Source organism: Prionailurus bengalensis, chromosome E3 (assembly GCF_016509475.1).
Source record: "Prionailurus bengalensis isolate Pbe53 chromosome E3, Fcat_Pben_1.1_paternal_pri, whole genome shotgun sequence".
In the NCBI taxonomy this organism is placed as follows: Eukaryota; Metazoa; Chordata; class Mammalia; order Carnivora; family Felidae; genus Prionailurus; species Prionailurus bengalensis.
The window spans coordinates 24,707,426-24,734,673 of NC_057357.1; the positions used below are offsets into that span (position 1 = coordinate 24,707,426).

The 27,248-nt window shown below is 37.6% G+C and overlaps 1 protein-coding gene and 1 long non-coding RNA gene across 3 annotated transcripts in view; both read right to left on the reverse strand.

Annotated features, from left to right (window-relative positions):
- LOC122471579 overlaps positions 1-27,248 on the reverse strand; it is a 115,367-nt gene that overhangs the window by 39,530 nt on the left and 48,589 nt on the right. The gene's annotated exons all lie outside the window — the stretch shown is intronic.
- Positions 16,799-27,248, reverse strand: part of LOC122471578 (phospholipid-transporting ATPase ABCA3-like) — a 49,064-nt gene continuing 38,614 nt past the window's right edge. Inside the window, exons 9-11 of one of the 2 annotated variants that reach the window (XM_043560327.1) lie at positions 21,070-21,162; positions 20,198-20,376; positions 16,799-19,424 (exon numbers count right to left, since the gene is read on the reverse strand). In XM_043560327.1, the coding sequence (XP_043416262.1) occupies positions 19,263-19,424; positions 20,198-20,376; positions 21,070-21,162 (434 nt within the window). In that variant the 3' untranslated portion in view covers positions 16,799-19,262. Of the gene's footprint in view, positions 19,425-20,197; positions 20,377-21,069; positions 21,244-27,248 lie in introns of both variants that reach the window. The other variant, XM_043560326.1, reaches the window with a different exon arrangement.

The window sequence follows — 27,248 nt, forward strand, 5'->3', positions numbered from 1 at the left end:
GTCAAGGGTACCCAAAGCAATCTACACATTCAATGCATTCCCAATCAAAATTGCACCAGCATTCTTCCCAAAGTTAGAATAAGCAATCCTAAAATTTGTATGGAACCACAAGAGACCCCGAATAGCCAAAGTAATAATTAAGAAGACCAAAGTGGGAGGCATCACAATCCCAGACCTTAGCCCCTACTACAAGGCTATAATCAACAAGACAGTTTGGTATTGGCACAAAAACAGACACATAGACCAGCGAAATAGAATAGAGAACCCAGAACTGGGCACATGAATGTATGGCCAACTCATCTTTGACACAGCAGGAAAGAATATGCAATGGAAGAAAGTCTCTTTAACAAATGGTGCTGGGAGGGAAGCTTGGGTGGCTCAGTCAGTTAAGCGTCCGACTTAGGCTCAGGTCATGATCTCACGGTTCATAAGTTCAAGCCCCACATCAGGCTCTGTTCTGACAGTGCAGAGCCTTGCACCTGCTTTGGATTCTGTCTCCCTCTCTCTCTCTGCCACTCCCCTGCTCATGCTCTCTCTCTCTCAAAAATAAATAAATATTAAAAAAATAAAACAAATGGTGCTGGGAGAACTGGACAGCAACATGAAGAAGAATGAAACTAGACCACTTTCTTACACCACATACAAAAATAAACTCAAAATGGATGAAAGACCTGAACGAAGACAGGAAACCATCAAAACCCTAGAGGAGAAAGCAGGCAACAATCTATTTGACCTCAGCCACAGCAGTTTCTTACTTGACACATCTTCAAAGGCAAGGAAATTAAGAGCCAAAATGAACTATTGGACCTCATGAAGATAAAAAGCTTCTTCACTGCAAAGGAAACAATCAATAAAACTAAAAGGAAACCGATGGATTGGGAAAAGATATCTGCAAATGACATATTGGATAAAGGGCTAGTATCCAAAATCTGCAAAGAACTCACCATACCCCACACCTGAAAAACAAATAATCCAGTGAAGAAATGGGCAGAAGACATGAATAGACACTTTTCCAAAGAAGACATCCAAATGGCCAATAGACACATGAAGCAATGCTCAATGTTACTCCTCAGCAGGGAAATACAAATCAAAGCCACACTGAGATACCACCTCACACAGGTCAGAAAGACTAAAATGAACAAGTCAGGCAACTATAGATGCTGGAGAGGATGTGGAGAAATGGGAACCATCTTGCACTGTTGGTGGGAATGCAAACTGGTGCAGCCACTCTGGAAAACAGTGTGGAGGTTCTTCAAAAAATTAAAAACATAACTACCTTATGACCTAGCAATAGCACTGCTAGGAATTTACCCAAGGGATATATGAGTGCTGATGCATAGGGGCACATGTAGCCCAATGTTTATAGAAGCACTTTCAACAATAGCCAAATTATGGAAAGAGCCCAAATGTCCATCAACTGATGAATGGATAAAGAAGATGCGGTTTATATATACAATGGAATACTACTTGGCAATGAGAAAGAAGGAAATCATGCCATTTGTAGCAATGTGGATGGAACTGGAGGGCATTATGCTAAGTGAAATAAGTCATACAAAGAAAGATACCATATGTTTTCACTCATATGTGGATCGTGAGAAACTTAGCTGAAGACCACGGGGGAAGGTAAAGGGGAAAAAAAAAGTTACAAACAGGGAGGAAGGGAGACAAACCATAAGAGTCTCTTAAATATAGAGAACAAACTGAGGGTTAAGGGGGGTAGTGGAGAGGGGAATGAGGATGATGTGCATTGAGGAGGGCACTTGTTGGGATGAGCACTGGGTGTTGTATGAAAGCCAATTTGACAATAAATTATATTAAATAAATAAAAATAAAAAATAAATACACAATTAATTTTTAAAACCATGCAAAAAAAGACTTTGAAATGAAAATATAATAAAATACAGAAGGCCACTACATTATGATCAAAGAGTCAATCCAGCAAGGAAATATGACATTTATATATATACACACCCATCAAAGAAGCACCAAAATACATAAAACAAATATTAACAGACCTAAAATGGGAAACTGACAGTAGTATATAGTAGGGGATTTTCACACCCCATGGATAGGTCATCCAGACAGAAAATCCGTAAGGTAACATCAGCCTTAAATAACACATTATACCTGATGGACTTAACATATATATATATATATATATATATATATATATATATATATATATATAAAACATTCTATACAAAAGCAGAATATACATTCTTATCAAATGCACACAGAATATTCTCCAGAATTGATCACATATTAAACCAAAAAACTAGTCTCACTAATTCAAAAAAACTGAAATCTTATCAATCTTTTTTTCTAACACAATGATATAAAACTAAAGTCAATTACTAGAAACTAGAAAACTACAAATATGTGGAGATTAAACATGTTACTGATCAGCAACTAGTTCAGAGAAGAAATCAGGGGAAAAATTAAAAAAAAATGCAAACAATTATGATACACCAAAATCTATGATATACAGCAAAAGTGGTTTTAAAGGGAAGGTTTTTTTTTCCTTTTTTTTTTTAAATTTTTTTTTTAACATTTATTTATTTTGAGACAGAGAGAGACACAGCATGAACGGGGGAGGGGCAGAGAGAGAGGGATACACAGAATTGGAAACAGGCTCCAGGCTCTGAGCCATCAGCCCAGAGCCCGACGCGGGGCTCGAACTCACGGACCGCGAGATCGTGACCTGGCTGAAGTCGGACGCTTAACCGACTGCGCCACCCAGGCGCCCCTAAAGGGAAGGTTTTTTTTGTTTTTTTTTTTTTTTTTTTTAGCAATTTAGCCCTATCTCAAGAAACAAGAGATGTATTAAATAAACAATCTAATTTTACAACTAAAAGAACTTGAAAAGTATAAACATAGACCAAAGTTACTAGAAAAGAAATAATAAGGATTATAATGGAAATAAATTAGGGACTAAAAAAACAATAGAAAAGATTAATGAAACTAAGAGCTAGTCCTTTGACACAATAAACAAAACTGATAAAACTTTAGCTAGACTCACCAAGAAAAAGAGAGAGAGGGTGCAGATAGAATCACAAATGAAAGATGAGAATTTACAACTAATACCACAGAAATACAAAGGATCATGAGACCACTATTAAAATTATACATCAACAAACTGAACAACTTAGAAGGTCCTAGAAATTTATAATCTTCCAAGAGTGAAACATGAAGAAATAGGCAATTGTGAATAGACCAATTATTAGTAAAGGGAATGTAACAGTAATAAAAAACCTCCCAAAAAACAAAACTCTAGGAGTAGACAGCTTCACTGGTGAATACTAACAAACTATCAAAGAAGAATTAATACTTAACCTTCTCAAACTCCTTCAAAAAAAATGAAGAGGAGGAAACAATTCCAAACTCAGTTAAAAAGGCTAGCATTACTCTGTATCAAAACCAGACAATCACACCACAAAAAATAAAATTACAGGCCAGTATCCCTGATAAATACAGATATAAAAATACTCAACAAAATATTAACAAACCAGGGGCGCCTGGGTGGCTCAGTCAGTTAAGTGTCCAACTTTGGCTCAGGTCATGATCTCACAGTTCATGAATTTGAGCCCCACATTGGGCTCTGTGCTGACAGCTCAGAGCCTGGAGCCTGCTTTGGATTCTGTGTCTCTTTCTCTCTCTGCCCCTGCCCAACTTGTGCTCTGTCTCTCTCTCCTTCAAAAATAAATAAAAGTAAAAAAATTTAAATTGTGCATTAAATACTGTTATCCCTTCTTAAAAAAAAACATATATTAACAAATCAAATTCAATAATATATTAAAAGGATCAAATACCATGATCAAGTGGGATTTATTCCAGGGATGCAAGGATGGCTCAACATCTGCAAATCAATATGATATAGCATTAACAAAATAAAAGATAAAAATGATATGATCATCCCAACAGATGCAGAAAAGGCATCTGACAAAATTTAGCATCCATTTATGATAAAAATTCTCAACAAAGTAAAAACAGAGGAAACATACCTTAACATAATAAAGTCCATTTATGACTAACCCACAGCTAAAATCATATTAATGGTGAAAAGCTGAAAGCTAAGATCAGGAACAAAACAAGGCTGTCCACTAGCCCCACTTTTATTCAGCATAGTCTTGCAATTCTTAGCCACAGCAATCAGACAAGAAAAAGAAATAAAAGGTATCCAAATTTGAAAGAAAGAAGTAAAACTGTTTGCCATATATAAAAAATCCTAAAGACCCTACTAAAACAGAATAAAGGAATTCAATAAAGTTGCAGGATACAAAATTAATATACACAAATATATGAATTTCTATACATTGACAATAAACAATAAGAGAAAAATTATGAAAATAATCCCATTTACAGCTGCACCAGAAAAAAATAATAAGATACCTAGGAATAAATTTAACCATGGAGGTGAAAGACCTGCATACTGAACTCTATAATACATTGTTGGAAAAAAAATGGAGAAAACACAGATAAATGGAACGATTATTCCATGCTCATGGATTGTTAGAATTAAGAGTTAAAATTTCCATTTTACCAAAAGCAATCTACGGATTCAAAGTAATCCCTATCAAAATTCCAATGACATGTTTTTTATAAAACTAGAATAATTCTAAAATTTATATGGAACCACAAAGACCTTGAATAGCCAAAACAATTTTGAGAAAGAAGAACAAAGCTAACAGGTATCATGCTCTCTGATTTCAAAGTATACTTCCAAGCTATAATAATCAGAACAGTATGGTATTGGCATAAAAACAAAAAAATAAATCAATGGAAAATAATAGCAAGCTCCTTAATAAATCCATGCATACATGGCAATTAACTTACAACAAAGGAGGTAAGAATATACAATGGCAAAAGGACAGTCTCTTCAGCAAATGATGTTGAGAAAACCGAATAGCTACACGCAAAAAAGTGCAATTGGATCACTATCTTACCCCATATGCAAAACAAACTCAAAATGGATGAAAGATTTGAATGTAAGACCTGCCTGAAACCATAAAACTCCTAGGAGAAAACAGGCAATAAGGCTCCTTCACAATGGTCCTACCAATATTTTTTTTGGATCTGACTCCAAAGGCCAACTGGATGTCTTCTTTGGAGAAATGTCTGTTCATGTATTATGCACATTGTTTACTTGGGTTATTTGTTGTTTGGTTGTTGAGTTTTGTAAGTTCTTTATATATTTTGCATGCTAGCTCTTTATTGGGTCTGATGTCATTTGCAAGTATCTTCTGTAAAGTTACATACCAAGAATGAACTTGTAAAATATGTAAACTACGGATTTGGACATTTTGATGTGTTAATGGAGGTTGATCAGTTGTAATGATCTGATGAGTAGTAGTATGAGTATCAGTGAAATACAACATTAAACAAAAATAAGATACCTCAATACATACACTAGAATGACTGAGAAGGGACACTGTACAGGAAAGTTAACAAAGGCATGAAACTGAGATCCCTACCAAGGCATTCTTGCAAGAATGGACCCTGGCTAGCATATGAAAACTTGGATCTCAGGAGATTCCTACCCTTCTCCAACTGATAGGTGGCACTCACTGCACCTAAATCGTTTCTGCCCAAACAACGTGGTTTATGTTTGAAGGGTTTCAGAACAAAATATTCTCTGGGGGTTCTCTCCAAAATATTCCCCTTTTGGAGAGGGGTTCTCTCCAAAATATTCTGCTTTGGTATATTTATTATTTTGAATGAGGGAATTTGAGTAACAACAGATGCAAGAAGGGCTTTCTGACCTCCTCCCTTTATATCTAAAAACAGTCATAAAACTTTATATGAAAGTCTGATGAGTGGATTAAGAAGATATGGTATAAACATACAATGGAATATTACTCAGCCATCAAAAGAATGAAATCTTGCCATCTGCAACAATGTGGATGGAGTTAGAGTGTATTATACTCAGTGAAATACGTCAGTCAGAGAAAGATAAATACTGTATGATTTCACTCATATGTGGAATTTAAGAAGTAAAACAAATACACATAGGGGAAAGGAGAAAAATGGGAAACAAACCAAAAGAGAGACTCTTAACTACAGAGGACAAACTGAGGGTTGATGAAGGGGAGGTGGGTGAGGAATAGGTTAAATGGGTGATGGGCATTAGGAGGGCACCTGTTTTGAGCACTGGGTGTTATACCTAAATGATGAATTACTAAATTCTACTCCTGAAACCAATACTACATTATATATGTTAACTAAAATTTAAATAAAAATTTGGGGAAAAAATCTGAGAAATTGGAAAAAAACAAACCAGAACAGAACAAAAAACCAATTTCACATGAAGAAAGCACCCTCTCTGTACCAGAAAAAAAAGAACATTTGCATGACCAGAACACTGAAGTTCACTCTGAAAAGGACCTGTACAAAAAACCCTACTAAAATAACCTTTACCTTCCATTGCTTCCCCCTATATATTTCTTTTTTTTTTTTTTCTGAAATTTATTGACAAATTGGTTTCCATACAACACCCAGTGCTCATCCCAATAGGTGCCCTCCTCAATACCCATCACCCACCCTCTCCTCCCTCCCACCCCCCATCAACCCTCAGTTTGTTCTCAGTTTTTAACAGTCTCTTATGCTTTGGCTCTCTCCCATTCTAACCTCTTTTTTTTTTTTTTTCCTTCCCCTCCCCCATGGGTTCCTGTTAAGTTTCTCAGGATCCACATAAGAGTGAGACCATATGGTATCTGTCTTTCTCTGTATGGCTTATTTCACTTAGCATCACACTCTCCAGTTCCATCCACGTTGCTACAAAAGGCCATATTTCATTTTTTCTCATTGCCATGTAATATTCCATTGTGTATATAAACCACAATTTCTTTATCCATTCATCAGTTGATGGACATTTAGGCTCTTTCCATAATTTGGCTATTGTTGAGAGTGCTGCTATGAACATTGGGGTACAAGTGGCCCTATGCATCAGTGCTCCTGTATCCCTTGGATAAATTCCTAGCAGTGCTATTGCTGGGTCATAGGGTAGGTCTATTTTTAATTTTCTGAGGAACCTCCACACTGCTTTCCAGAGCGGCTGCACCAATTTGCATTCCCACCAACAGTGCAAGAGGGTTCCCGTTTCTCCACATCCTCTCCAGCATCTATAGTCTCCTGATTTGTTCATTTTGGCCACTCTGACTGGCGTGAGGTGATACCTGAGTGTGGTTTTGATTTGTATTTCCCTGATAAGGAGCGACGCTGAACATCTTTTCATGTGCCTGTTGGCCATCCGGATGTCTTCTTGAGAGAAGTGTCTATTCATGTTTTCTGCCCATTTCTTCACTGGGTTATTTGTTTTTTGGGTGTGGAGTTTGGTGAGCTCTTTATAGATTTTGGATACTAGCCCTTTGTCCGATATGTCATTTGCGAATATCTTTTCCCATTCCGTTGGTTGCCTTTTAGTTTTGTTGGTTGTTTCCTTTGCTGTGCAGAAGCTTTTTATCTTCATAAGGTCCCAGTAATTCACTTTTGCTTTTAATTCCCTTGCCTTTGGGGATGTGTCGAGTAAGAGATTGCTACGGCTGAGGTCAGAGAGGTCTTTTCCTGCTTTCTCCTCTAAGGTTTTGATGGTTTCCTGTCTCACATTCAGGTCCTTTATCCATTTTGAGTTTATTTTTGTGAATGGTGTGAGAAAGTGGTCTAGTTTCAACCTTCTGCATGTTGCTGTCCAGTTCTCCAAGCACCATTTGTTAAAGAGGCTGTCTTTTTCCATTGGATGTTCTTTCCTGCTTTGTCAAAGATGAGTTGGCCATACGTTTGTGGGTCTAGTTCTGGGGTTTCTATTCTATTCCATTGGTCTATGTGTCTGTTTTGGTGCCAATACCATGCTGTCTTGATGATGACAGCTTTGTAGTAGAGGCTAAAGTCTGGGATTGTGATGCCTCCTGCTTTGGTCTTCTTCTTCAAAATTACTTTGGCTATTCGGGGCCTTTTGTGGTTCCATATGAATTTTAGGATTGCTTGTTCTAGTTTCGAGAAGAATGCTGGTGCAATTTTGATTGGGATTGCATTGAATGTGTAGATAGCTTTGGGTAGTATTGACATTTTGACAATATTTATTTTTCCAATCCATGAGCAGGGAATGTCTTTCCATTTCTTTAAATCTTCTTCAATTACCTTCATAAGCTTTCTATAGTTTTCAGCATACAGATCCTTTACATCTTTGGTTAGATTTATTCCTAGGTATTTTATGCTTCTTGGTGCAATTGTGAATGGGATCAGTTTCTTTATTTGTCTTTCTGTTGCTTCATTGTTAGTGTATAAGAATGCAACTGATTTCTGTACATTGATTTTGTATCCTGCAACTTTGCTGAATTCCTGTATCAGTTCTAGCAGACTTTTGGTGGAGTCTATCGGATTTTCCATGTATAATATCATGTCATCTGCAAAAAGCGAAAGCTTGACTTCATCTTTGCCAATTTTGATGCCTTTGATTTCCTTTTGTTGTCTGATTGCTGATGCTAGAACTTCCAGCACTATGTTAAACAGCAGCGGTGAGAGTGGGCATCCTTGTCGTGTTCCTGATCTCAGGGAAAAAGCTTTCAGTTTTTCCCCGTTGAGGATGATGTTAGCTGTGGGCTTTTCATAAATGGCTTTTATGATCTTTAAGTATGTTCCTTCTATCCCGACTTTCTCAAGGGTTTTTATTAAGAAAGGGTGCTGGATTTTGTCGAAGGCCTTTTCTGCATCGATTGACAGGATCATATGGTTCTTCTCTCTTTTTTTGTTAATGTGATGTATCACGTTGATTGATTTGCGAATGTTGAACCAGCCCTGCATCCCAGGAATGAATCCCACTTGATCATGGTGAATAATTCTTTTTATATGCCGTTGAATTCGATTTGCTAGTATCTTATTGAGAATTTTTGCATCCATATTCATCAGGGATATTGGCCTGTAGTTCTCTTTTTTTACTGGGTCTCTGTCTGGTTTAGGAATCAAAGTAATACTGGCTTCATAGAATGAGTCTGGAAGTTTTCCTTCCCTTTCTATTTCTTGGAATAGCTTGAGAAGGATAGGTATTATCTCTGCTTTCAACGTCTGGTAGAACTCCCCTGGGAAGCCATCTGGTCCTGGACTCTTATTTGTTGGGAGATTTTTGATAACCGATTCAATTTCTTCGCTGGTTATGGGTCTGTTCAAGCTTTCTATTTCCTCCTGATTGAGTTTTGGAAGCGTGCGGGTGTTCAGGAATTCGTCCATTTCTTCCAGGTTGTCCAATTTGTTGGCATATAAGTTTTCATAGTATTCCCTGATAATTGTTTGTATCTCTGAGGGATTGGTTGTAATAATTCCATTTTCATTCATGATTTTATCTATTTGGGTCATCTCCCTTTTCTTTTTGAGAAGCCTGGCTAGAGGTTTGTCAATTTTGTTTATTTTTTCAAAAAACCAACTCTTGGTTTCGTTGATCTGCTCTACAGTTTTTTTAGTTTCTATATTGTTTATTTCTGCTCTGATCTTTATTATTTCTCTTCTTCTGCTGGGCTTAGGCTGCCTTTGCTGTTCTGCTTCTAGTTCCTTTAGGTGTGCTGTTAGATTTTGTATTTGGGATTTTTCTTGTTTCTTGAGATAGGCCTGGATTGCAATGTATTTTCCTCTCAGGACTGCCTTTGCTGCGTCCCAAAGCGTTTGGATTGTTGTATTTTCATTTTCGTTTGTTTCCATATATTTTTTAATGTCTTCTCTAATTGCCTGGTTGACCCACTCATTCGTTAGTAGGGTGTTCTTTAACCTCCATGCTTTTGGAGGTTTTCCAGACTTTTTCCTGTGGTTGATTTCAAGCTTCATGGCATTGTGGTCTGAAAGTAAGCATGGTATAATTTCAATTCTTGTAAACTTATGAAGGGCTGTTTTGTGACCCAGTATATGATCTATCTTGGAGAATGTTCCATGTGCACTCGAGAAGAAAGTATATTCTGTTGCTTTGGGATGCAGAGTTCTAAATATATCTGTCAAGTCCATCTCATCCAATGTCTCATTCAGGGCCCTTGTTTCTTTATTGACCGTGTGTCTAGATGATCTATCCATTTCTGTAAGTGGTGTATTAAAGTCCCCTGCAATTACCACATTCTTATCAATAAGGTTGCTTATGTTTATGAGTAATTGTTTTATATATTTGGGGGCTCCGGTATTCGGTGCATAGACATTGATAATTGTTAGCTCTTCCTGATGGATAGACCCTGTAACTATTATATAATGTCCTTCTTCATCTCTTGTTACAGCCTTTAATTTAAAGTCTAGTTTGTCTGATATAAGTATGGCTACTCCAGCTTTCTTTTGGCTTCCAGTCGCATGATAAATAGTTCTCCATCCCCTCACTCTCAATCTAAAGGTGTCCTCAGGTCTAAAATGAGTCTCTTGTAGACAGCAAATAGATGGGTCTTGTTTTTTTATCCATTCTGATACCCTATGTCTTTTGGTTGGCGCATTTAATCCATTTACATTCAGTGTTATTATAGAAAGATACGGGTTTAGAGTCATTGTGATGTCTGTATGTTTTATGCTTATAGTGATGTCTCTGGGACTTTGTCTCACAGGGTCCCCCTTAGGATCTCTTGTAGGGCTGGTTTAGTGGTGACAAATTCCTTCAGTTTTTGTTTGTTTGGGAAGACCTTTATCTCTCCTTCTATTCTAAATGACAGACTTGCTGGATAAAGGATTCTTGGCTGCATATTTTTTCTGTCTAGCACCCTGAAAATCTCTTGCCAATTCTTTCTGGCCTGCCAAGTTTCAAAAGAGAGATCAGTCACGAGTCTTATAGGTCTCCCTTTATATGTGAGGGCACGTTTACCCCTTGCTGCTTTCAGAATTTTCTCTTTATCCTTGTATTTTGCCAGTTTCACTATGATATGTCGTGCAGAAGATCGATTCAAGTTACGTCTGAAGGGAGTTCTCTGTGCCTCTTGGATTTCAATGCCTTTTTCCTTCCCCAGTTCAGGGAAGTTCTCAGCTATGATTTCTTCAAGTACCCCTTCAGCACCTTTCCCTCTCTCTTCCTCCTCTGGGATACCAATTATGCGTATATTATTTCTTTTTAGTGTATCACTTAATTCTCTAATTTTCCCCTCATACTCCTGGATTTTTTTATCTCTCTTTTTCTCAGCTTCCTCTTTTTCCATAACTTTATCTTCTAGTTCACCTATTCTCTCCTCTGCCTCTTCAAGCCGAGCTGTGGTGGTTTCCATTTTGTTATGCATTTCGTTTAAAGCGTTTTTCAGCTCCTCGTGACTGTTCCTTAGTCCCTTGATCTCTGTAGCAAGAGATTCTCTGCTGTCCTGTATACTGTTTTCAAGCCCAGCGATTAATTTTATGACTATTATTCTAAATTCACTTTCCGTTATGTTATTTAAGTCCTTTTTGATCAGCTCATTAGCTGTTGTTATTTCCTGGAGATTCTTCTGAGGGGAATTCTTCCGCTTGGTCATTTTGGACAGTCCCTGGCGTGGTGAGGACCTGCAGGGCACTTCCCCTGTGCTGTGGTGTATACCTGGAGTTGGTGGGTGGGGCCGCAGTCAGACCTGATGTCTGCCCCCAGCCCACCGCTGGGGCCACAGTCAGACTGGTGTGTGCCTTCTCTTCCCCTCTCCTAGGGGCGGGATTCACTGTGGGGTGGTGTGGCTCGTCTGGGCTACTTGCACCCTGCCAGGCTTGTGATGCTGGGGATCTGGCGTATTAGCTGGGGTGGGTAGGCAAGGTGCTCGGGGGCAGGAGGGGCAGGCTTAGCTCGCTTCTCCTTAGGTGATCCACTTCAGGAGGGGCCCTGTGGCAGCGGGAGGGAGTCAGATCCGCTGCCAGAGGTTTGGCTCCGCAGAAGCGCAGAGTTGGGTGTTTGCGCGGAGCGAGCAAGTTCCCTGGCAGGAACCGGTTCCCTTTGGGATTTCGGCTGGGGGATGGGCGGGGGAAATGGCGCTGGCGAGCGCCTTTGTTCCCCACCAAACTGAGCTCTGTTGTCAGGGGGCTCAGCAGCTCTCCCTCCCTTTGTCCTCCAGCCTTCCCGCTTTCCGAGCAGAGCTGTTAATTTCTGACCTCCCAGACGCTAAGTCGCGCTTGCTGTCGGAACACAGTCCGCCCGGCCCCTCCGCTTTTGCAAGCCCGACTCGGGGGCTCTGCTTGGCCGGCGAGCCGCCCCTCCGCCCCGGCTCCCTCCCGCCAGTCCGTGGAGCGCGCACCGCCTCGCCGCCCTTCCTACCCTCTTCCGTGGGCCTCTCGTCTGCGTTTGGCTCCGGCGACTCTGTTCTGCTAATCCTCTGGCGGTTTTCTGGGTTATTTAGGCAGGTGTAGATGGAATCTAAGTGATCAGCAGGACGTGCGGTGAGCCCAGCGTCCTCCTAAGCCGCCATCTTGCCGCAAGATATTATTTTCTTCATGTTTTCCACGTGGGTAATATCTTGTGGGATCAATAAATACAGAGATGAAACCACTGTTTGGGGCTCTTGTCTCCTCCCAGACATTAGCTTCTCTTGTTTTCATTTCTGCATCTGCTCTCTTGCTGGACAGGAGAGAACTCCAGACTCATAGTCTACAACAAATGTTTGTTTGCTTTATATTGCCCAGGAAATCTCTTAATCTATCCTTATTTTAAAACATTATTTTCTGTTCAGCTTTTGTGCTTTCCATTACTCTGTCTTCCAGATTACTAGTATGTTTTTCTGAATCCTCTAATCTGTTGATTCCCTCTAGTGTTTTTTTTAATTTTAGTTATTGTATTCTTCAGCTTTGATTGGTTATTTTTAATATTTTCTTCTCTTTATTGGAAGTCTGAGTTCTTCCATTGGTATCTTCAGTCCAGTCAGTATCTTTATGGCAATTACTTAAAATTTTTTTGTCACATAGATTGCTTATCTCTATTTCATTTAATTGTTTTACTGAGGTTTTGTCTTGTTCTTTCCTTTGGACGATAGTCCTCTATCTTCCCATTTTGCTTGACATTCTGTGTTTGTTTCTATGGATTAGATGAAATGGCTACTTCTCCTAAAGTTAAAGGAGTGGTCTTGTGTATGCTGACCCCCTATAGACTGTGTGCTTGTTGACTTTTAATGGCTGGTTGGAGCTGTGGCTGTACATGCTAGTTATATTTTGAACTGTGGCTTTTTACAGAGAATAAAGAAAAACTAAATAATTTTAAAAAGAAAAGAGATAAAAGATAAAGAAGAAAAAAGAAAAAAACAAAAAAATAACAAATTTTAGGATTATTTTTTCTAGCTCTGTGAAAAATTCTAGTGGTATTTTGATAGGGATTGTATTGAATGTGTTGCTTTGGGTAGTATAGATGCTTTAACAATTTGTCCTACCAATCCACGAGCATGGAATGTTATTCCATTTCTTTGTGTCTCTTCAGTTTCTTTCATTAGTGTTTTGTAGTTTTCAGAATACAGATCTTTTACCTCTTTGGTTAGGTTTATTCCTAGGTATCTTATGTTTTTTGGTGCAATTATAAATGGAATCGATTCCTTGATTGCTATTTTTGCTGCTTCATATTTGGTGTAACAGATTGCTGTATGTTGATTTTGTATCATGTGACTTTATCGAATCATCCTATGACTTTGTGTATCAGTTCCAGCAATTTTTTTTAGTACAATCTTTTGGGTTTTCAATATAGGGTATCATGTCATCTGCAAATAATGGAAGTTTGACTTCTTCCTTGCTGATTTGGATGCCCTTTATTTTTGTTGTCTGTTGAGGCAAGGACTTCCAGTTCTATGTTAAATAACAGTGGTGAGAGGGGACACCTGTCTTATTCCTTAGCTGTGGGTTTTTTTTGTAGATAGCCTTTACTATGTTGAGGTATGTTCCCTCTATCCCTCCTTTGTTGAGGGTCTTTATCATGATTGGATGTTGTGCTTTGTCAAAAGCTTCTTTTCTGCATCTATTGAGAAGATCATATGGTTCTTATCAATTCTTTTATTAATGTGGTATATCACATTGATTGATTTGCAAATATTGAACCACCTTTGCAACCCAGGAATAAATCCCACTTGATTGTGATGAATTATTCTTTTAATGTTCTGTTGGATTCAATTTACTAATATTTTATTGAGAATTTCTACATCCATGTTTATCAGGGATATTGGCCTATAGTTCTCTTTTTCAGTGGAATATTTGTGCAGTTTTGGAATCAGGGTAACATTGGACTTCTTACACCATACACAAAAAATGGATGAAAGATCTAACTGTGAGACAGAAAACCACAAAAATCCTGCAGGGGAACACACCTCTTTGACATCGACCTCTTTGACATTGGCCATAGCAACTTCTTACTTGATATGTCTTATGAGGTAAGGGTAACAAAGCAAAAATAAACTTTTCATTGGGACCTCATCAAGATAAAAAGCTTCTGCACAGCGAAGGAAACAATAAACAAAACTAAAAGGCAACCTTCAGAATGAGAGAAGATATTTGCAAATGACATATTTGATAAATAGTTAGTATCTAAAATCCATAAAGAACTTAACAAACTCAACACCCAAAAGACAAATAATTCAGGTAAGAAATGAGAAGAAGACTTGAATAGACATTTTTCCAAAGAAGACATCAAGGCAGCTAACAGACACATCAAAAGATGCTGAACATCACTCATCATTGGGAAATGCAAATCAAAACTACAATGAGATATCACCTCACACTAGCCAGACTGGATAAAACTAACAACACATGAAACACCAGGTGTTGGAGAGGATGCAGAGAAAGAGGAACCCTCATGCATTGTTAGGAATGCAAACTGGTGCAGCCATTCTGCAAAACAGTATTTAAAAAGTTAAAAATAGAACTACCCTATGAGCCAGCAATTACACTACTATGTATTTACCCAAAGGATAGAAAAATACTCATTTGAAGGGATATATGTACCCCTATGTTTATAGCAGCATTATCAATAGCCAAATTATGGAAAGAGCCCAATGTCCATCGACTGATGAATGTATAAAGAAAGGTGGTGTGTGTATACACACACACACACACACACACACACACACACGCAATAGAATATTACTCAGCCATCAAAAAGAATGATATCTTGCCATTTGCATTGAAGTGGATGGAGCTAGAGAGTATTATGCTAAGTGAAGTAAGTCAAAGAAAGACAAATACTACATGATTTCACTCATATGTGGAAATTAAGAAACAAAACACATGAACATAGGGGTGAGAAAAACAAGAGGCAAACCAGGAAACAGAGTTTTAACTATAGAGAACAAACTGAAGGTCCTGGAGGGGAGGTAGGTGGGAATGATGGGTTAATTCAGTGATAGGCATTAAGGAGGGCATTTGTTATGATAAGCACTGGCTGTTGTATATAAGTGATTAATCACTAATTCTATATCTGAAACTAATACTACACTGTATGTTAATGAGCTGGAATTTAAATAAAAACTTGAAAGAAAAAAAGATAAAAAATAAAAAACAAGACAAATTTTAATAAGTATAGAATGAAAATATTAAAAACTAACAACAACAAAACACAAAACTGCAGCTTGTTTTCTGTGCCCCGGCACCACAGAACAGCTGGCATGGGCTTGTGGAACCTGGGCTCACTTAGGTTGCAAGCTCACCATGAGCCAAACCTTGCTCTGGTCTGGAGGTGGAGGTGGGTAAGAATGTTCCCAGAGTTCCTCAGCCCTTTTAAACCAAGGCTTTTTTTTCCCCTATGCCCAGTGTGACTGGGGCTGGTGTGAGAGTTTCAGGATCCTGATCAGAGGGACTGAGGAGTTTATGTTCTCATCCCACCTTGGAAGCCTGGACCAGAGCAGAGTCGGGATATCATGGCAAGTGGGTTGGTCATCTCAATGTGATCTTGATGTGATGTAGCTCCTCCATTGCTTAGCACAATTCTAGTGTTGCCTCTTTTATAGGTAGTTGCCCTTTTAAACCGTGTGTGTGTGTGTGTGTGTGTGTGTGTGTGTGTGTTTTCCTGTGCCCAAGGACAGAAGGATCTATTGTTGGTCTCTCAGAACTATCCCGTCCCAGTGCTGTTCACGGAGTTGAGGGGGGGGGGTTCCCTTTGTTACCATGTCTCTGCCTCTCTTGCTGTTCTCTTGCCATTCTCCCTGCCTTAGGCTGGGAGCTGTTTAGTAGCTGTTTAGTCAACCCTCAGTACTTCTTCAGGAAGAATTGTTCTATTAATAGGTATAATTGGTGTGTTCTGTGGAGGATGGAGTTTAGAGTCTTCTTATGTTACCATCTTGAACTGGAATTCCTTTATTCAACACTGTGGGTTCAACTTCGGACCATGTTTTTCTGATCTGGATTTTCTCTTTGATTAGATGCCACTTCAATTTCAACATCATCCATCATCAGGAGAGGCTAGGATTTCTCTAAACCAGTATCTGTCTCCTTTAAGTTTCATAATCCTTTCTTCTGTTTCTCTCTCTCCTCTCACATACACTACATTTTACTTAAGGCAACAAGAAGTCAGGCAGCTCCTTCACCAACTCACCTGAAAATATTTCATTTAACCATCTCATTAGTAACAGTTTCTGTTTCCCACATTACTGTTAAGTGATGGTGTTGACAGACTTTGTATCTTAAATAACAAGTACTTCTTTCCTCCCAGTTTTCAGTTAACAGTTCCTCACTTCCCTTTAGGCCTTCAAAGGCAACCATCTCCAAGATCACTAGGTTTCTGCTAACAGTCTACTGTAGGCCCTTTAGGCTTCCAGTGTCCCCTCACTTCCCAATCCTAAAACTACTCCCACATTTATTGGTTTTTTGTTATGGCAGCATCCCATTTTCAGGTACCAATATCTATTTATCTATTGCTCAGTAATAAATTACCCAAACTTAGTGACTTAAAACAATATTTATTTTTCCTCACAGTTTCTGGCCTCATAAACTCGGGACCTCTGGCTCAGGGTTTGTCTTGATTTTGCATTCAAAATGTTGACAAGAGCTACAGTCATCTGAAAGGCTCACTGGGAGTGGAAGACCCACTTTAAAAGCGACTCACTCAACTGGCTGGCAAGTTTGTTCTGGTTGTTGGAGGAAGGACTCAGTTAATACCATGTGGGCCTATCTTCAGTCATTTAGGCGACTGAGTATACTCACAGCATGGCAGTTGACTTAGCCAGAGTAAACAACCCAAGAGACCAAAGTGAAGCCTCAATGCATTTTATGACTTAGTCTTAGAAAGCAGTCATTTCACTTCTGCAGTTCTTGACTGCTCATACAGGTCAGGCCTATTCAAAGGCATGAAAATCAGGAGATGTGTGTCACTGAGAATCATCTTTGAGGCTGTCTACTACCTTTTGTGATATAATCTATGTTATTTTCCTAGTGGCTAGAAGGAGTTGTCTTGTGGGGTGGATATTCAAGGAAGAGAGAAAGAAATCCAAGCCCTAAACAGGGAGGAGTGAACCATTTCTTCAGGCGAAGGGTTCAGGAGAAAATGGGACTTGAGATTTTTGCATCCTAGATTTCCTATCCTATGTCTCCATAGTCCATTCTCTCCAAATCAATGCCTTAATCCTGGGAGAGTAGACTTTCCTAAATTAAAATTTTAACTTTTTCTAAAGCTTGCTATTCTTATGATTAAGTCTATGGCTTAGTTCTCAGCTTTTCTGCTCTTGGGTGCTGGAAATGAAAATCTCTTCATGTGCTTCCTGGAAGGCTGACTAGATTTCAGTTAGCCTCTGATGGTTAATCATAGACAGCCTTTAATTTTCTGTCTCCAGTCTATCAGTTCCCCCCAAAACAGCCACCCATCCCATGGTACCTATAATTATTTCACCCATATTTTTCACATGCTTGATACATGACACCAACTAATGGATTTCTTTCCCTGGAATACATCCCAGTTCAACCTATGGACACTGCACTGCTACCTTGTATCTCATCATCTGCTTTCTCAGTCCACTCAGGTACCAACTATCCCTAATTAAGTTCCCTGGGAACTTACATTCCCAGTGGGAAGTACACTCTAAGACAGAAGTTAGTATCCAGGAAGTTTACAAAAGATGTAAATTAGCATGGAGGAGTGTTCCTGAGATCAACATCTGAGTGAAGACAAGAAGGTTTGGGAGAGAGAATAGTTGGGCCAACTCCTCAAGGAAATGCATTTGATTCTGTGTGAGGTGACTCTGTTGAGGTGAGGTTATCGTTGGAGAGGGTGGCCAGTATCCACAGTGGCCATGTTTTCAGAGAGTTCAAATGAATAACTTACCCAAAGTGTTTTTCCTCCCCCACTTATTCTTTAATTACTGTATCATCACCCTATTTGTTTTCCCAATGGTATTGACTGTATGCTGTAATTACCCTGTTTGTTCACTTCTCAACCCACTTTCATTCATACTAGAACGTAAGCTCCTTGAGAGCATGGGTCTAATCTGGATTTTTCATCACTTATATCCCCAGTGTCAATAATGAATGAATGAATGAATGAATGGAGTGATACATAGAAGGACCTTGGTTATTCTGGGCATTTTCATGAGAATCTGAGGGAGTCACATCAGAGTGGCTTCTCAGGGAAAATCTGGTAGGAAAATTATGAAGAGAGAAATAAGGGGGGCCAAGGTAACTACAGCTGGGGAAATTGTCACAGACCATGTGTTCCTTAGGCCAACACCCTCCAGCCCTAATCTATACTGATATCCACAAAAATGTTGGATGTGACTACATTTCCTGAGAAAACCAGGGAAAAGAGTGAGTTTTGCATTTTGGGTTAATGTAACCAAAACAGAGAAAGCATATAGCATACTGGAGGCAAAGGATACGACAAGAGTATACTCATCTCCAAAATTAGCTGAATTAGCATGGAGGGCTTTGGGTTTCCATAGGCTGTGGGGTTAAGAGTTCAAACCAAGCTTAGGTAGACCTTTGAGAGGCAACGGAATGCCAGCCCATACAGGTTACCTGAATACTACATGCCGACAGTTGGTGCAGATAAATTAAGAGATTAAAAGCCCTCCCTTGATGAACTCCTTGACAGGGGAAAGATTACATAATAGATAAATGCAAAGTATTTGTGAACAGAAATTAATGCTTATACACTCAACTCATTCATCTCCAATAGACTCTACTTTTTAAAATGAGAGAATTTGTGGAAGATAACATATAGCTTATAGAAAACCTGACTCTATTCTGGGGGAAGGAGAAAAAGATTTGACTTTTTATTATATACTGAAAAAAATTATTTTTTTTATGTTTCTCAAAGATCAAAAGGATGGCTGTGATCTTTTATTAGCATGTGATCTTTTTCTTGTATTTATAGTAATAATCATTTACAGTGAGCACTAAACTAAATTTCAGTCCTATCAAGAAGAAAAAATTTGAAACAATACCTTGCACAAATGTTTGATTTGGATACCTGCCACCAAATTAGTAGGTTCTGCTTCAAAATACTTGCTTTCATTTGTCTCATAAAATTGCCTTCTTTCCTTTTTTCCCTTAGATGCTTCCCCAAACCAGTAATAGCGCTAAAAAAAAAAAAAAAAAAAAAAAAGAGGGGAATGAATGTGACATTACTGAAATGGTATTGAAAAATGATTCATTATAAAATACTCTAGCCTGTTATCTTTTGTACTGAGATGGATTGCTGAAATTTTTTTGTGATTAAATTTTGGAGCTAATTGGTTATAATTTGCATTCCCGGGCATAAAAGCAGACTACTCTATGAAAATTATAAGTGTCCAAGAGGGACAAAAGAAAATTACTCCAAAATGAGGTCATGGCAAAAATGATTGTATCATTTTTTGTCATATCTTCTCTTAGCAGATAAGGAAAGGAGTCAAGAAAAAGAATGAGCCATCATGCTATAGTTCTGACTCCAAGAGATCTGTGCTAACCAAGGATAAAAAGCAGTCCCCAGATGGGGGACTTAACTAAACTTCTTTTTTTTTTTTTTTTTTTTTTTACCACCCAAAGACCCATCCTATATTACTTTCTTTATGCCTGAGTTTAATCCTTTATGAAATACTTGCCTGTAAATGTGATGGATTACTCAGAGTTTGTAAAGTTTGAGGTAATAGGCCATGATCTACAGATTATTTATATTTATATATACTGGATGCTTTAAAGTGTAATAGGAAAAGGCCATGAATGGCTGGAGTAAGTAGAATGATTCTTTCACCTGACCTATTGGTTCAAGTATAGACAGTGCAAAATTAACTCATGGTGGCTTTTACAGAAATTACAATACATATGCATAAGGACTGTGGCCTTTCTCAGTAACACAAGCATTAGAACTCACCAGCAAGAAAAAGTTCCATGGCTTGGGCACACCATACTCCCCTGGAAAGACAGCTTCTATATACCAGGCCACAAGGCCATATAAGAAAGCATCAAATAAAAACATTCCCAGTACGTGGGCAAAGCCAAAGTTCTCCATTTGGGGTGGTGAGAAGATGTTGCTCCATTTAATTCCAATTTCTAAGAGACAACAGTTGACATTTAATTTAGGTGCCAACCGACACTAAAACAGTTATCCATCTGCATCATAATTAAAGAGTGAAGAGAAAAGGTGTTAATATTTTCTAGAAATTCCTACTATAGTCACTTTCTAATACCACTAGAATTTAGGATATTTGAGAAAGTAATCATTTAAGATGTTTTCTAGTGTGCCAGGAACAATCAGTTATGAGTGAAACCAAAACAAAATACATATACTAAAAACTCAGGAATATAAGCTTTAAGAAAAATAAGGAAGCCCCTATGGGTTAAGACACTGACTCCTTTCTCTCAATCCCTCCTCATGCTAAATGTTCACTGGAAAATATAATTTTGGAAAACATAATCATTGAAAAGCAGAAATAAATGCTATCTACAGAAGAGAAGACTAGAAGAATTTTTGCATAGATATTGCACTGATGAAAAAAGGAAGACTGAAAGGTGCTAAAAGCAGACCTGTGCTGCTTCCTCTCCTAGCATCAAAGAGCAGCCAGGAACTCCAAATGGAGTAGCAGACTTGAATAAATTTATGCAGAGAATGTGGAGGAACTCAGGTGCTACAGGTGTGGTATGAAGTAATATCATTTTTTGAAGGACAGTTTAACAATATTAATCAACTTTAAAACTGTGAATATCTTATGAGAATACGGCCAAATTTACAAGGTAAATACTCACTCTCCATTTCTGCCTCGACTAGGAATTTAGTTCCCAGCCCCATTGCGATATTTGAGCTGAGACAGGAAGCCAGCTTCTGGGTGAATGTCATTTCTGCAAACTTTATAGAGACAGTAACAACTGGAAAGTAGGTAACGAGATAAATGAAACCTCCAACAGAAACGGCAAAATGTACTAGAAATAAAAAGGAAATTATAAGGTCAATTTAAGCAATATGCAAAAGCCTCAACTACAAATATTTTGTAGGATGTATGTAATGAAATAAGCACATTGAGAATAAAAATTTGTTTTGTTCACCATTGCTTCCTCAGCACATTATGTAATACTTGGCACTTCCTAAGTGCTCAAAAGTATTTTTTGAATGAAAAAAAGTCTGAAATTAAACATTTTAGTAACTGATTTTTCTGGAATTTGTCATTCTATATGTAGTACTATAAATATTATAGCTCTTAATAGAAATTTTACATATTTATTATCACTCAGCATAAAAAAATTATAAATGTAAATACTATTATTATGGTATCAGAAAATATCTAGATTCTATTTCCAGACACTATGAGATTCAGTCTATGTCATAATACTGGGGGAAAAGAAGTATACTTGAATAAACAGAAATACAAAGTTGGTCTTAAAAAGCCAGATATGGTTTAGAATATGAAGAGTTCCAAAAATGTGACTCTGATAAAACACCAAAAAGAAAATCCCTGTTAAGAAACCAATTAACGGGGGCGCCTGGGTGGCGCAGTCGGTTAAGCGTCCGACTTCAGCCAGGTCACGATCTCGCGATCTCGCGGTCCGTGAGTTCGAGCCCCGCGTCAGGCTCTGGGCTGATGGCTCAGAGCCTGGAGCCTGTTTCCGATTCTGTGTCTCCCTCTCTCTCTGCCCCTCCCCCGTTCATGCTCTGTCTCTCTCTGTCCCAAAAATAAATAAATGTTGAAAAAAAAAAAAAAAGAAACCAATTAACGTCATTGGGAAGAAAAATTTAGCATCTAAATAAAAATTGGATATTATGAAATACAACATATTATCCCACTATTAGGAATGGTTCTTGCTTTTCTTCTTTACCTCACTCCACATACCATATTCACCAACTAGAACAATTATGTTTTATGTACTCATCTTTATGTACATGTCTTATGTACATGTACATCTTATGTACATGTCTGTTATTTTCTAAAATTAAAATTATAAAGAGAATAAGAGGGGACAAATAAGGGATAATAAAGGCAATATATCAGATGCACCTGATAAAAAAGAATCAAAGTATATACGGCAAAAAGTAACAGATTCTAGAATAAATATGCAAATTTACAACCATAGTAGAAATGTTAACCATCTTTCTCCAGATTAACAAACTTGGCCTAAATGAAAATACATGTCAACTACCCCAAACAACCTCATCATATATATTTTTTCAAACAGACTTGGAATATTAATTTAAAAAAACTAGACATTAACTAGGTCATAAAATAAATCCTAACAAATTTTAAAGGATTTAAATTAAATTGGGAATCAATAACCAGAAGATGACTAAAAAATCCAGTATGTTGAGAAATTAAGACACACATCTTTGAATAATTCTCAATTAAAGAAGGAAATTACAAAACATTTTAAAGTAATAGCTCAGGGGTGCCTGGGTGGCTCAGTTGGTTAAGCCTCCAACTGCGGCTCAGGTCATAATCTTGTGAGTTCAAGTTCCATATCAGGCTCTGTGGTGACAGCTCAGAGCCTGGAGCCTGCTTGGGATTCTATGTCTCCCTCTCCTTGCCTCTCCCCTGCTCATTTTCTCTCTCTCAAAAAATAAACACTAAAAAAATATTAAAAAAATAAAGTAACAACCAAAACAAGCTTACTTATCAAAATTTGTGTCATGCAAACCAGTACTAAGAGGGAAATGACTAGCCTTAAATTCATTTATTGAAAGAAATAAGACAAATATTCACTACCAAAAGCTTTAAAAAATGGCAATAAACACAAAGTTTATGGAACGTAAGGGTAAAGATAAAAGCAGAAATTAGAACAAAACTATAGGTAAGACAACCAACAAAGCCAAAAGCTGAATCTCTGTAGAGACTAATAATGCTAACAAACCTGTTATGAAACTGATCAAGAAAAAAGACAGAAGGCACAAATTACCAGTACAAAGAGTAAAAAAGGATATATCATGACAGATACTTACAGACATTAAAAACAGAAGAAACACATATTAAATTAATGATATTGCACCAATAAATTTCAAAACTAAAAGTATAAATTAAAGAAAACAGAACTTACCAAAATTGAAAGAACTAGAAAACCTGAATGTCCTACAGTCATTAAAGAAATTGAATCAATAATTAAAATCCTTCTCAGTGCTTTTTCAACAACTTCTAGCAGATATTCAAAGAGGAAATGATTAGGACACTGCACTGAAATTTCCAGAGAGATAGAGATACAGAAAAAGAGGATATCCTTCCTAAGTACTTTTATAAAACTACCATAACTTGGTATCAAAATCAAACAAAGGCAGTACAAAAAAGGAAATTATAGAGCAATTTCACTACTGAACATATAGGTAAAAATCTTAAACTAAATATTAGCAAAATTAATCCAGCCTGTATACAAAGGAAAACATATCTTGACAAATTTATTCTAAGAATATGAGATTAGTATGGGTATTGAGGAGGGCACCTTTTGGGATGAGCACTGGGTGTTGTATGGAAACCAATTTGACAATAAATTTCATATATTGAAAAAAAAAGAATATGAGATTTGTATAGCATTTAAAAATCAGCTTATATAATGCACATTAAGAAGAAATATATTTTTACCATCTAAATAAATGCAAATTAAAATGTTAAATAAAACTCAATATCCTTAGCTCAGATAAAATTATTAAACAGTAAATGAACAGAATCTTTTTAACCTGATAATTATATATCTATATACTTTAAAAGTTTCCAGTCACCTTATATCCTAAAAACTTGTGGACCCCAATTTTAAAGTGGATGTGTGTGTGGGGGGGGGGGTTCCCCATACCACCAAGCAAGTCTTCAGGACATTAGCTGGTGTCACTCAATTTTGACACTATTTATCCCAAGATAGCATCAGATTCCATAGTTTAAGGATTCAGTCCTACAGGGCCATTCCCCCTACCCTGACTTCAGATGCCAGTCACAAGCCCAGATTATTACCTTTGCTTCTGCTGACTGATTATAGATCAGAGGCTCCAAGGACCACTTCCTTAGGCTCAATTAATCTGCTAGAGCAGCTCACACAACTCAGAGAAACATGTTACTTACCAGACCATTAGTTTATTTCAAAACAATGCAACACAGGAACTGCCAGATGGAAAGATGCATAAGATAAGGTATAGCACAAAGGCATGGTGCTTCCTTGTCCTCTCCCATTCCACCACTCTCCCCAAATATTCAGATGTTCACCAAACTGGAAGCAATCCTAATCCATCCTTTTGGATTTTTATGGAGGCTTCACACATTAAATAGGCACAATTGATTAAATCATCAGTTATCAATGGATGACTGATTCAACCTCCAGGCCTTCTCCTGGATGCTGGAGGTCAAGGGAGTGAGACTGAGAGTTCCAATCTTCTAATCACATGGTTGGCTCCTGCGGCAACCATCCCCCATCCTTAGGTGCTTTCCAAAAGCCACCTCAATACGTAACAAAAGACATAAACAGCAGAGGTTTATGTCTCAGAGGTTCTCTGCTGTTCTCAACACTTCAAAAATTTCAAAGATTTTAAAATCTATGTGCCAGAAAAGGGGACCAAGACCAAATATATATATATATATATATATATATATATATATATATATATATATATATATATTATAAATCACAATGTCACATATCAAATGGTAAACTGTTAAAATGTTTCTTTTAGGCAGAGAACTCCAAAACTGTATTCTACTAAACAATGAGTAAACTGACAAATATAAGCTTGATTGGTTCAAGCTGTCAGAATCAGCTGATTTTTTGGAGGTCTGGAATGTTATTTTTAACACTTGTAAGCACCAGGGAAATGCTTAAATAAAGAAAAAAAGCTGACAACTTTCAGTAAAACAACATTATGGTGTTTTTTTCTTAACTGCCTACCATAACTGACTCCCCAGCTCAGTGCCAACCATGGGGATGGTGTCTACCTTCCTGATATGGCTTGCTGTTACCAGAGGGTGCAATACAGACTTGACTCTTAAAGAACTGTGCTTGACTCTTCTGATCTGCCTGACGGCTCCTTGAGGGATTCCGGAGGAAGTGGCTCAAGGACTTCACATTGTTTCACACCCCTCTGAACTTTCTCAGAGCAGAGTCAGCCTCCCAGTGTTTTTTGAAAGCATTTAAAGGCAAACACACTTCCCACAGTTGACTGCTGCAAAGGATAACAATGAGAAAAGTAGCAGACACAACAAAAAGCCTGGGGAAAAAAAAGGTGTGAAGAAGAAACACAAGGAAGAATAAGGGCATTAAAAAACTTCCACATATAGTGGAGAATCTAGAAGGCCACTCACATGCTCAGGGTTGGACAATGTTCAAAACTGACCTGAGAAGACCCTACTCTTTAACCTTGAGCTGACCTTTAGGCTCTGCAAAAGTGAGAAGTGAAGACTAATGCTAAACATTGAAAGAGTGCCCAACAGAGAGCCAATCAGAGAGTATACTTTTTTTTTATGCTCTAGTTAAGGAAATCTGTCAAATTGCTGGCTGACTACTAAACCAACAGAGCACAGACTTCAGTGATTACACATCAAAATAATACAGTCTTTGCAAAAATAGTTTAGAAAACTCACTAAGTTAATAACTACAATCCACACAACCAACAATAAACCATGAAGTTGGGGGAGACATTTCTAGAATTACCACATTACATTATTAATCAAAGACTTTAAATAGAGTGCTCTAAATATGCACAGATATCTAAAGGAGACTATTAACAAAGAGCTAAAGGAAATAACAAGAATCATATCCCATGAACCAGAAAATATCAATAAAGAGATTTAAATTATAAAAAGACATCAAACAGAAATTTGGGGGCTTAAACAGAAAACTGAAATGAAAATTTGATTAGAGGGGTTCAACAGTATATATGAGTAGGCAGAAGAAAAAAATCAGCAAACTGAAGATAAGACAACTGATATTATGTGATCTGAAGAGCAGAAAAAGAATAAGGAAAGATTAATTGAGCCTAAGAGACCTGTGGGACACCATGAAGGGTACCAGAAAGTGCATAATTGTGGAGTCATAGAAATTAAAGAGGGAGAGAAAGGGTCAGAGAAATTATATGAAGGAATAATGGCTGAAAAATTCCCAAATTTGATGAAAGACATAAATGTACAAATCCAAAAAGCTACACAAACTCCAAGTGGAATAAAATCAAAGGTATCAGCATTAAGACACATTAAAACAAAAATGAGGAAAGCCAAAGACCAAAAAAAAAAAAAAAGAATCTTGAAAGCAGCAAGAGAGAACTGTTTCATAATGTACCAGATTAAAAACCAATTTTCCAGAAAGCTGCAGGCCAGAAGGAGGTAGAGTGACATTTTTAAAGCATTAAAAGTAAAAATAAACTGCTATGCAAGAATTCTGCACACACCAAAACTATCATTCAAGAATGAAGTAGATTAAGAAATTTCCAAATCAGGGCACCTGAGTGGCTAGTCGGTTAAGCTTCTGTCTTAATCTCAGGTTATGATCTTATGGTTTGTGGGTTTGAGCCCCGCATTAGTCTCCGTGCTGATAGCTCATACCCTGGAGCCTGCTGTGGTTTCTGTGTCTCCCTCTCTCTCTGCTCCTCCCCACTCATGCTCTGTCTCTCTCTCAAAAAAATGAATAAACATTAAAAAAAAAAAAGAAATTTCCAAATCAACAAAAATTGATGGAGTTTGTTGCTTGTACATGTGCCACAGAAGGATGAACAATCTGAATGAAGGGATACTGGATAGTCACTCAAAGCCATATAAAGAAATAGAAAACTCCAGTGAAGGTAACTGCATCGATAAATATGAAAATCAGAATTATGGTATTTTCTGGTTTATAACACCTCTTTTTTTTTCCTATATGACTATAAATAAATTCATGTAAATAACTAAATATGTGTTAATAGGTATATAAATATAAAGATGTAGTTTGTGAAAATACCAACATAAAAGGTAGATGGAGACTGACAGGAGCAGAGCTTT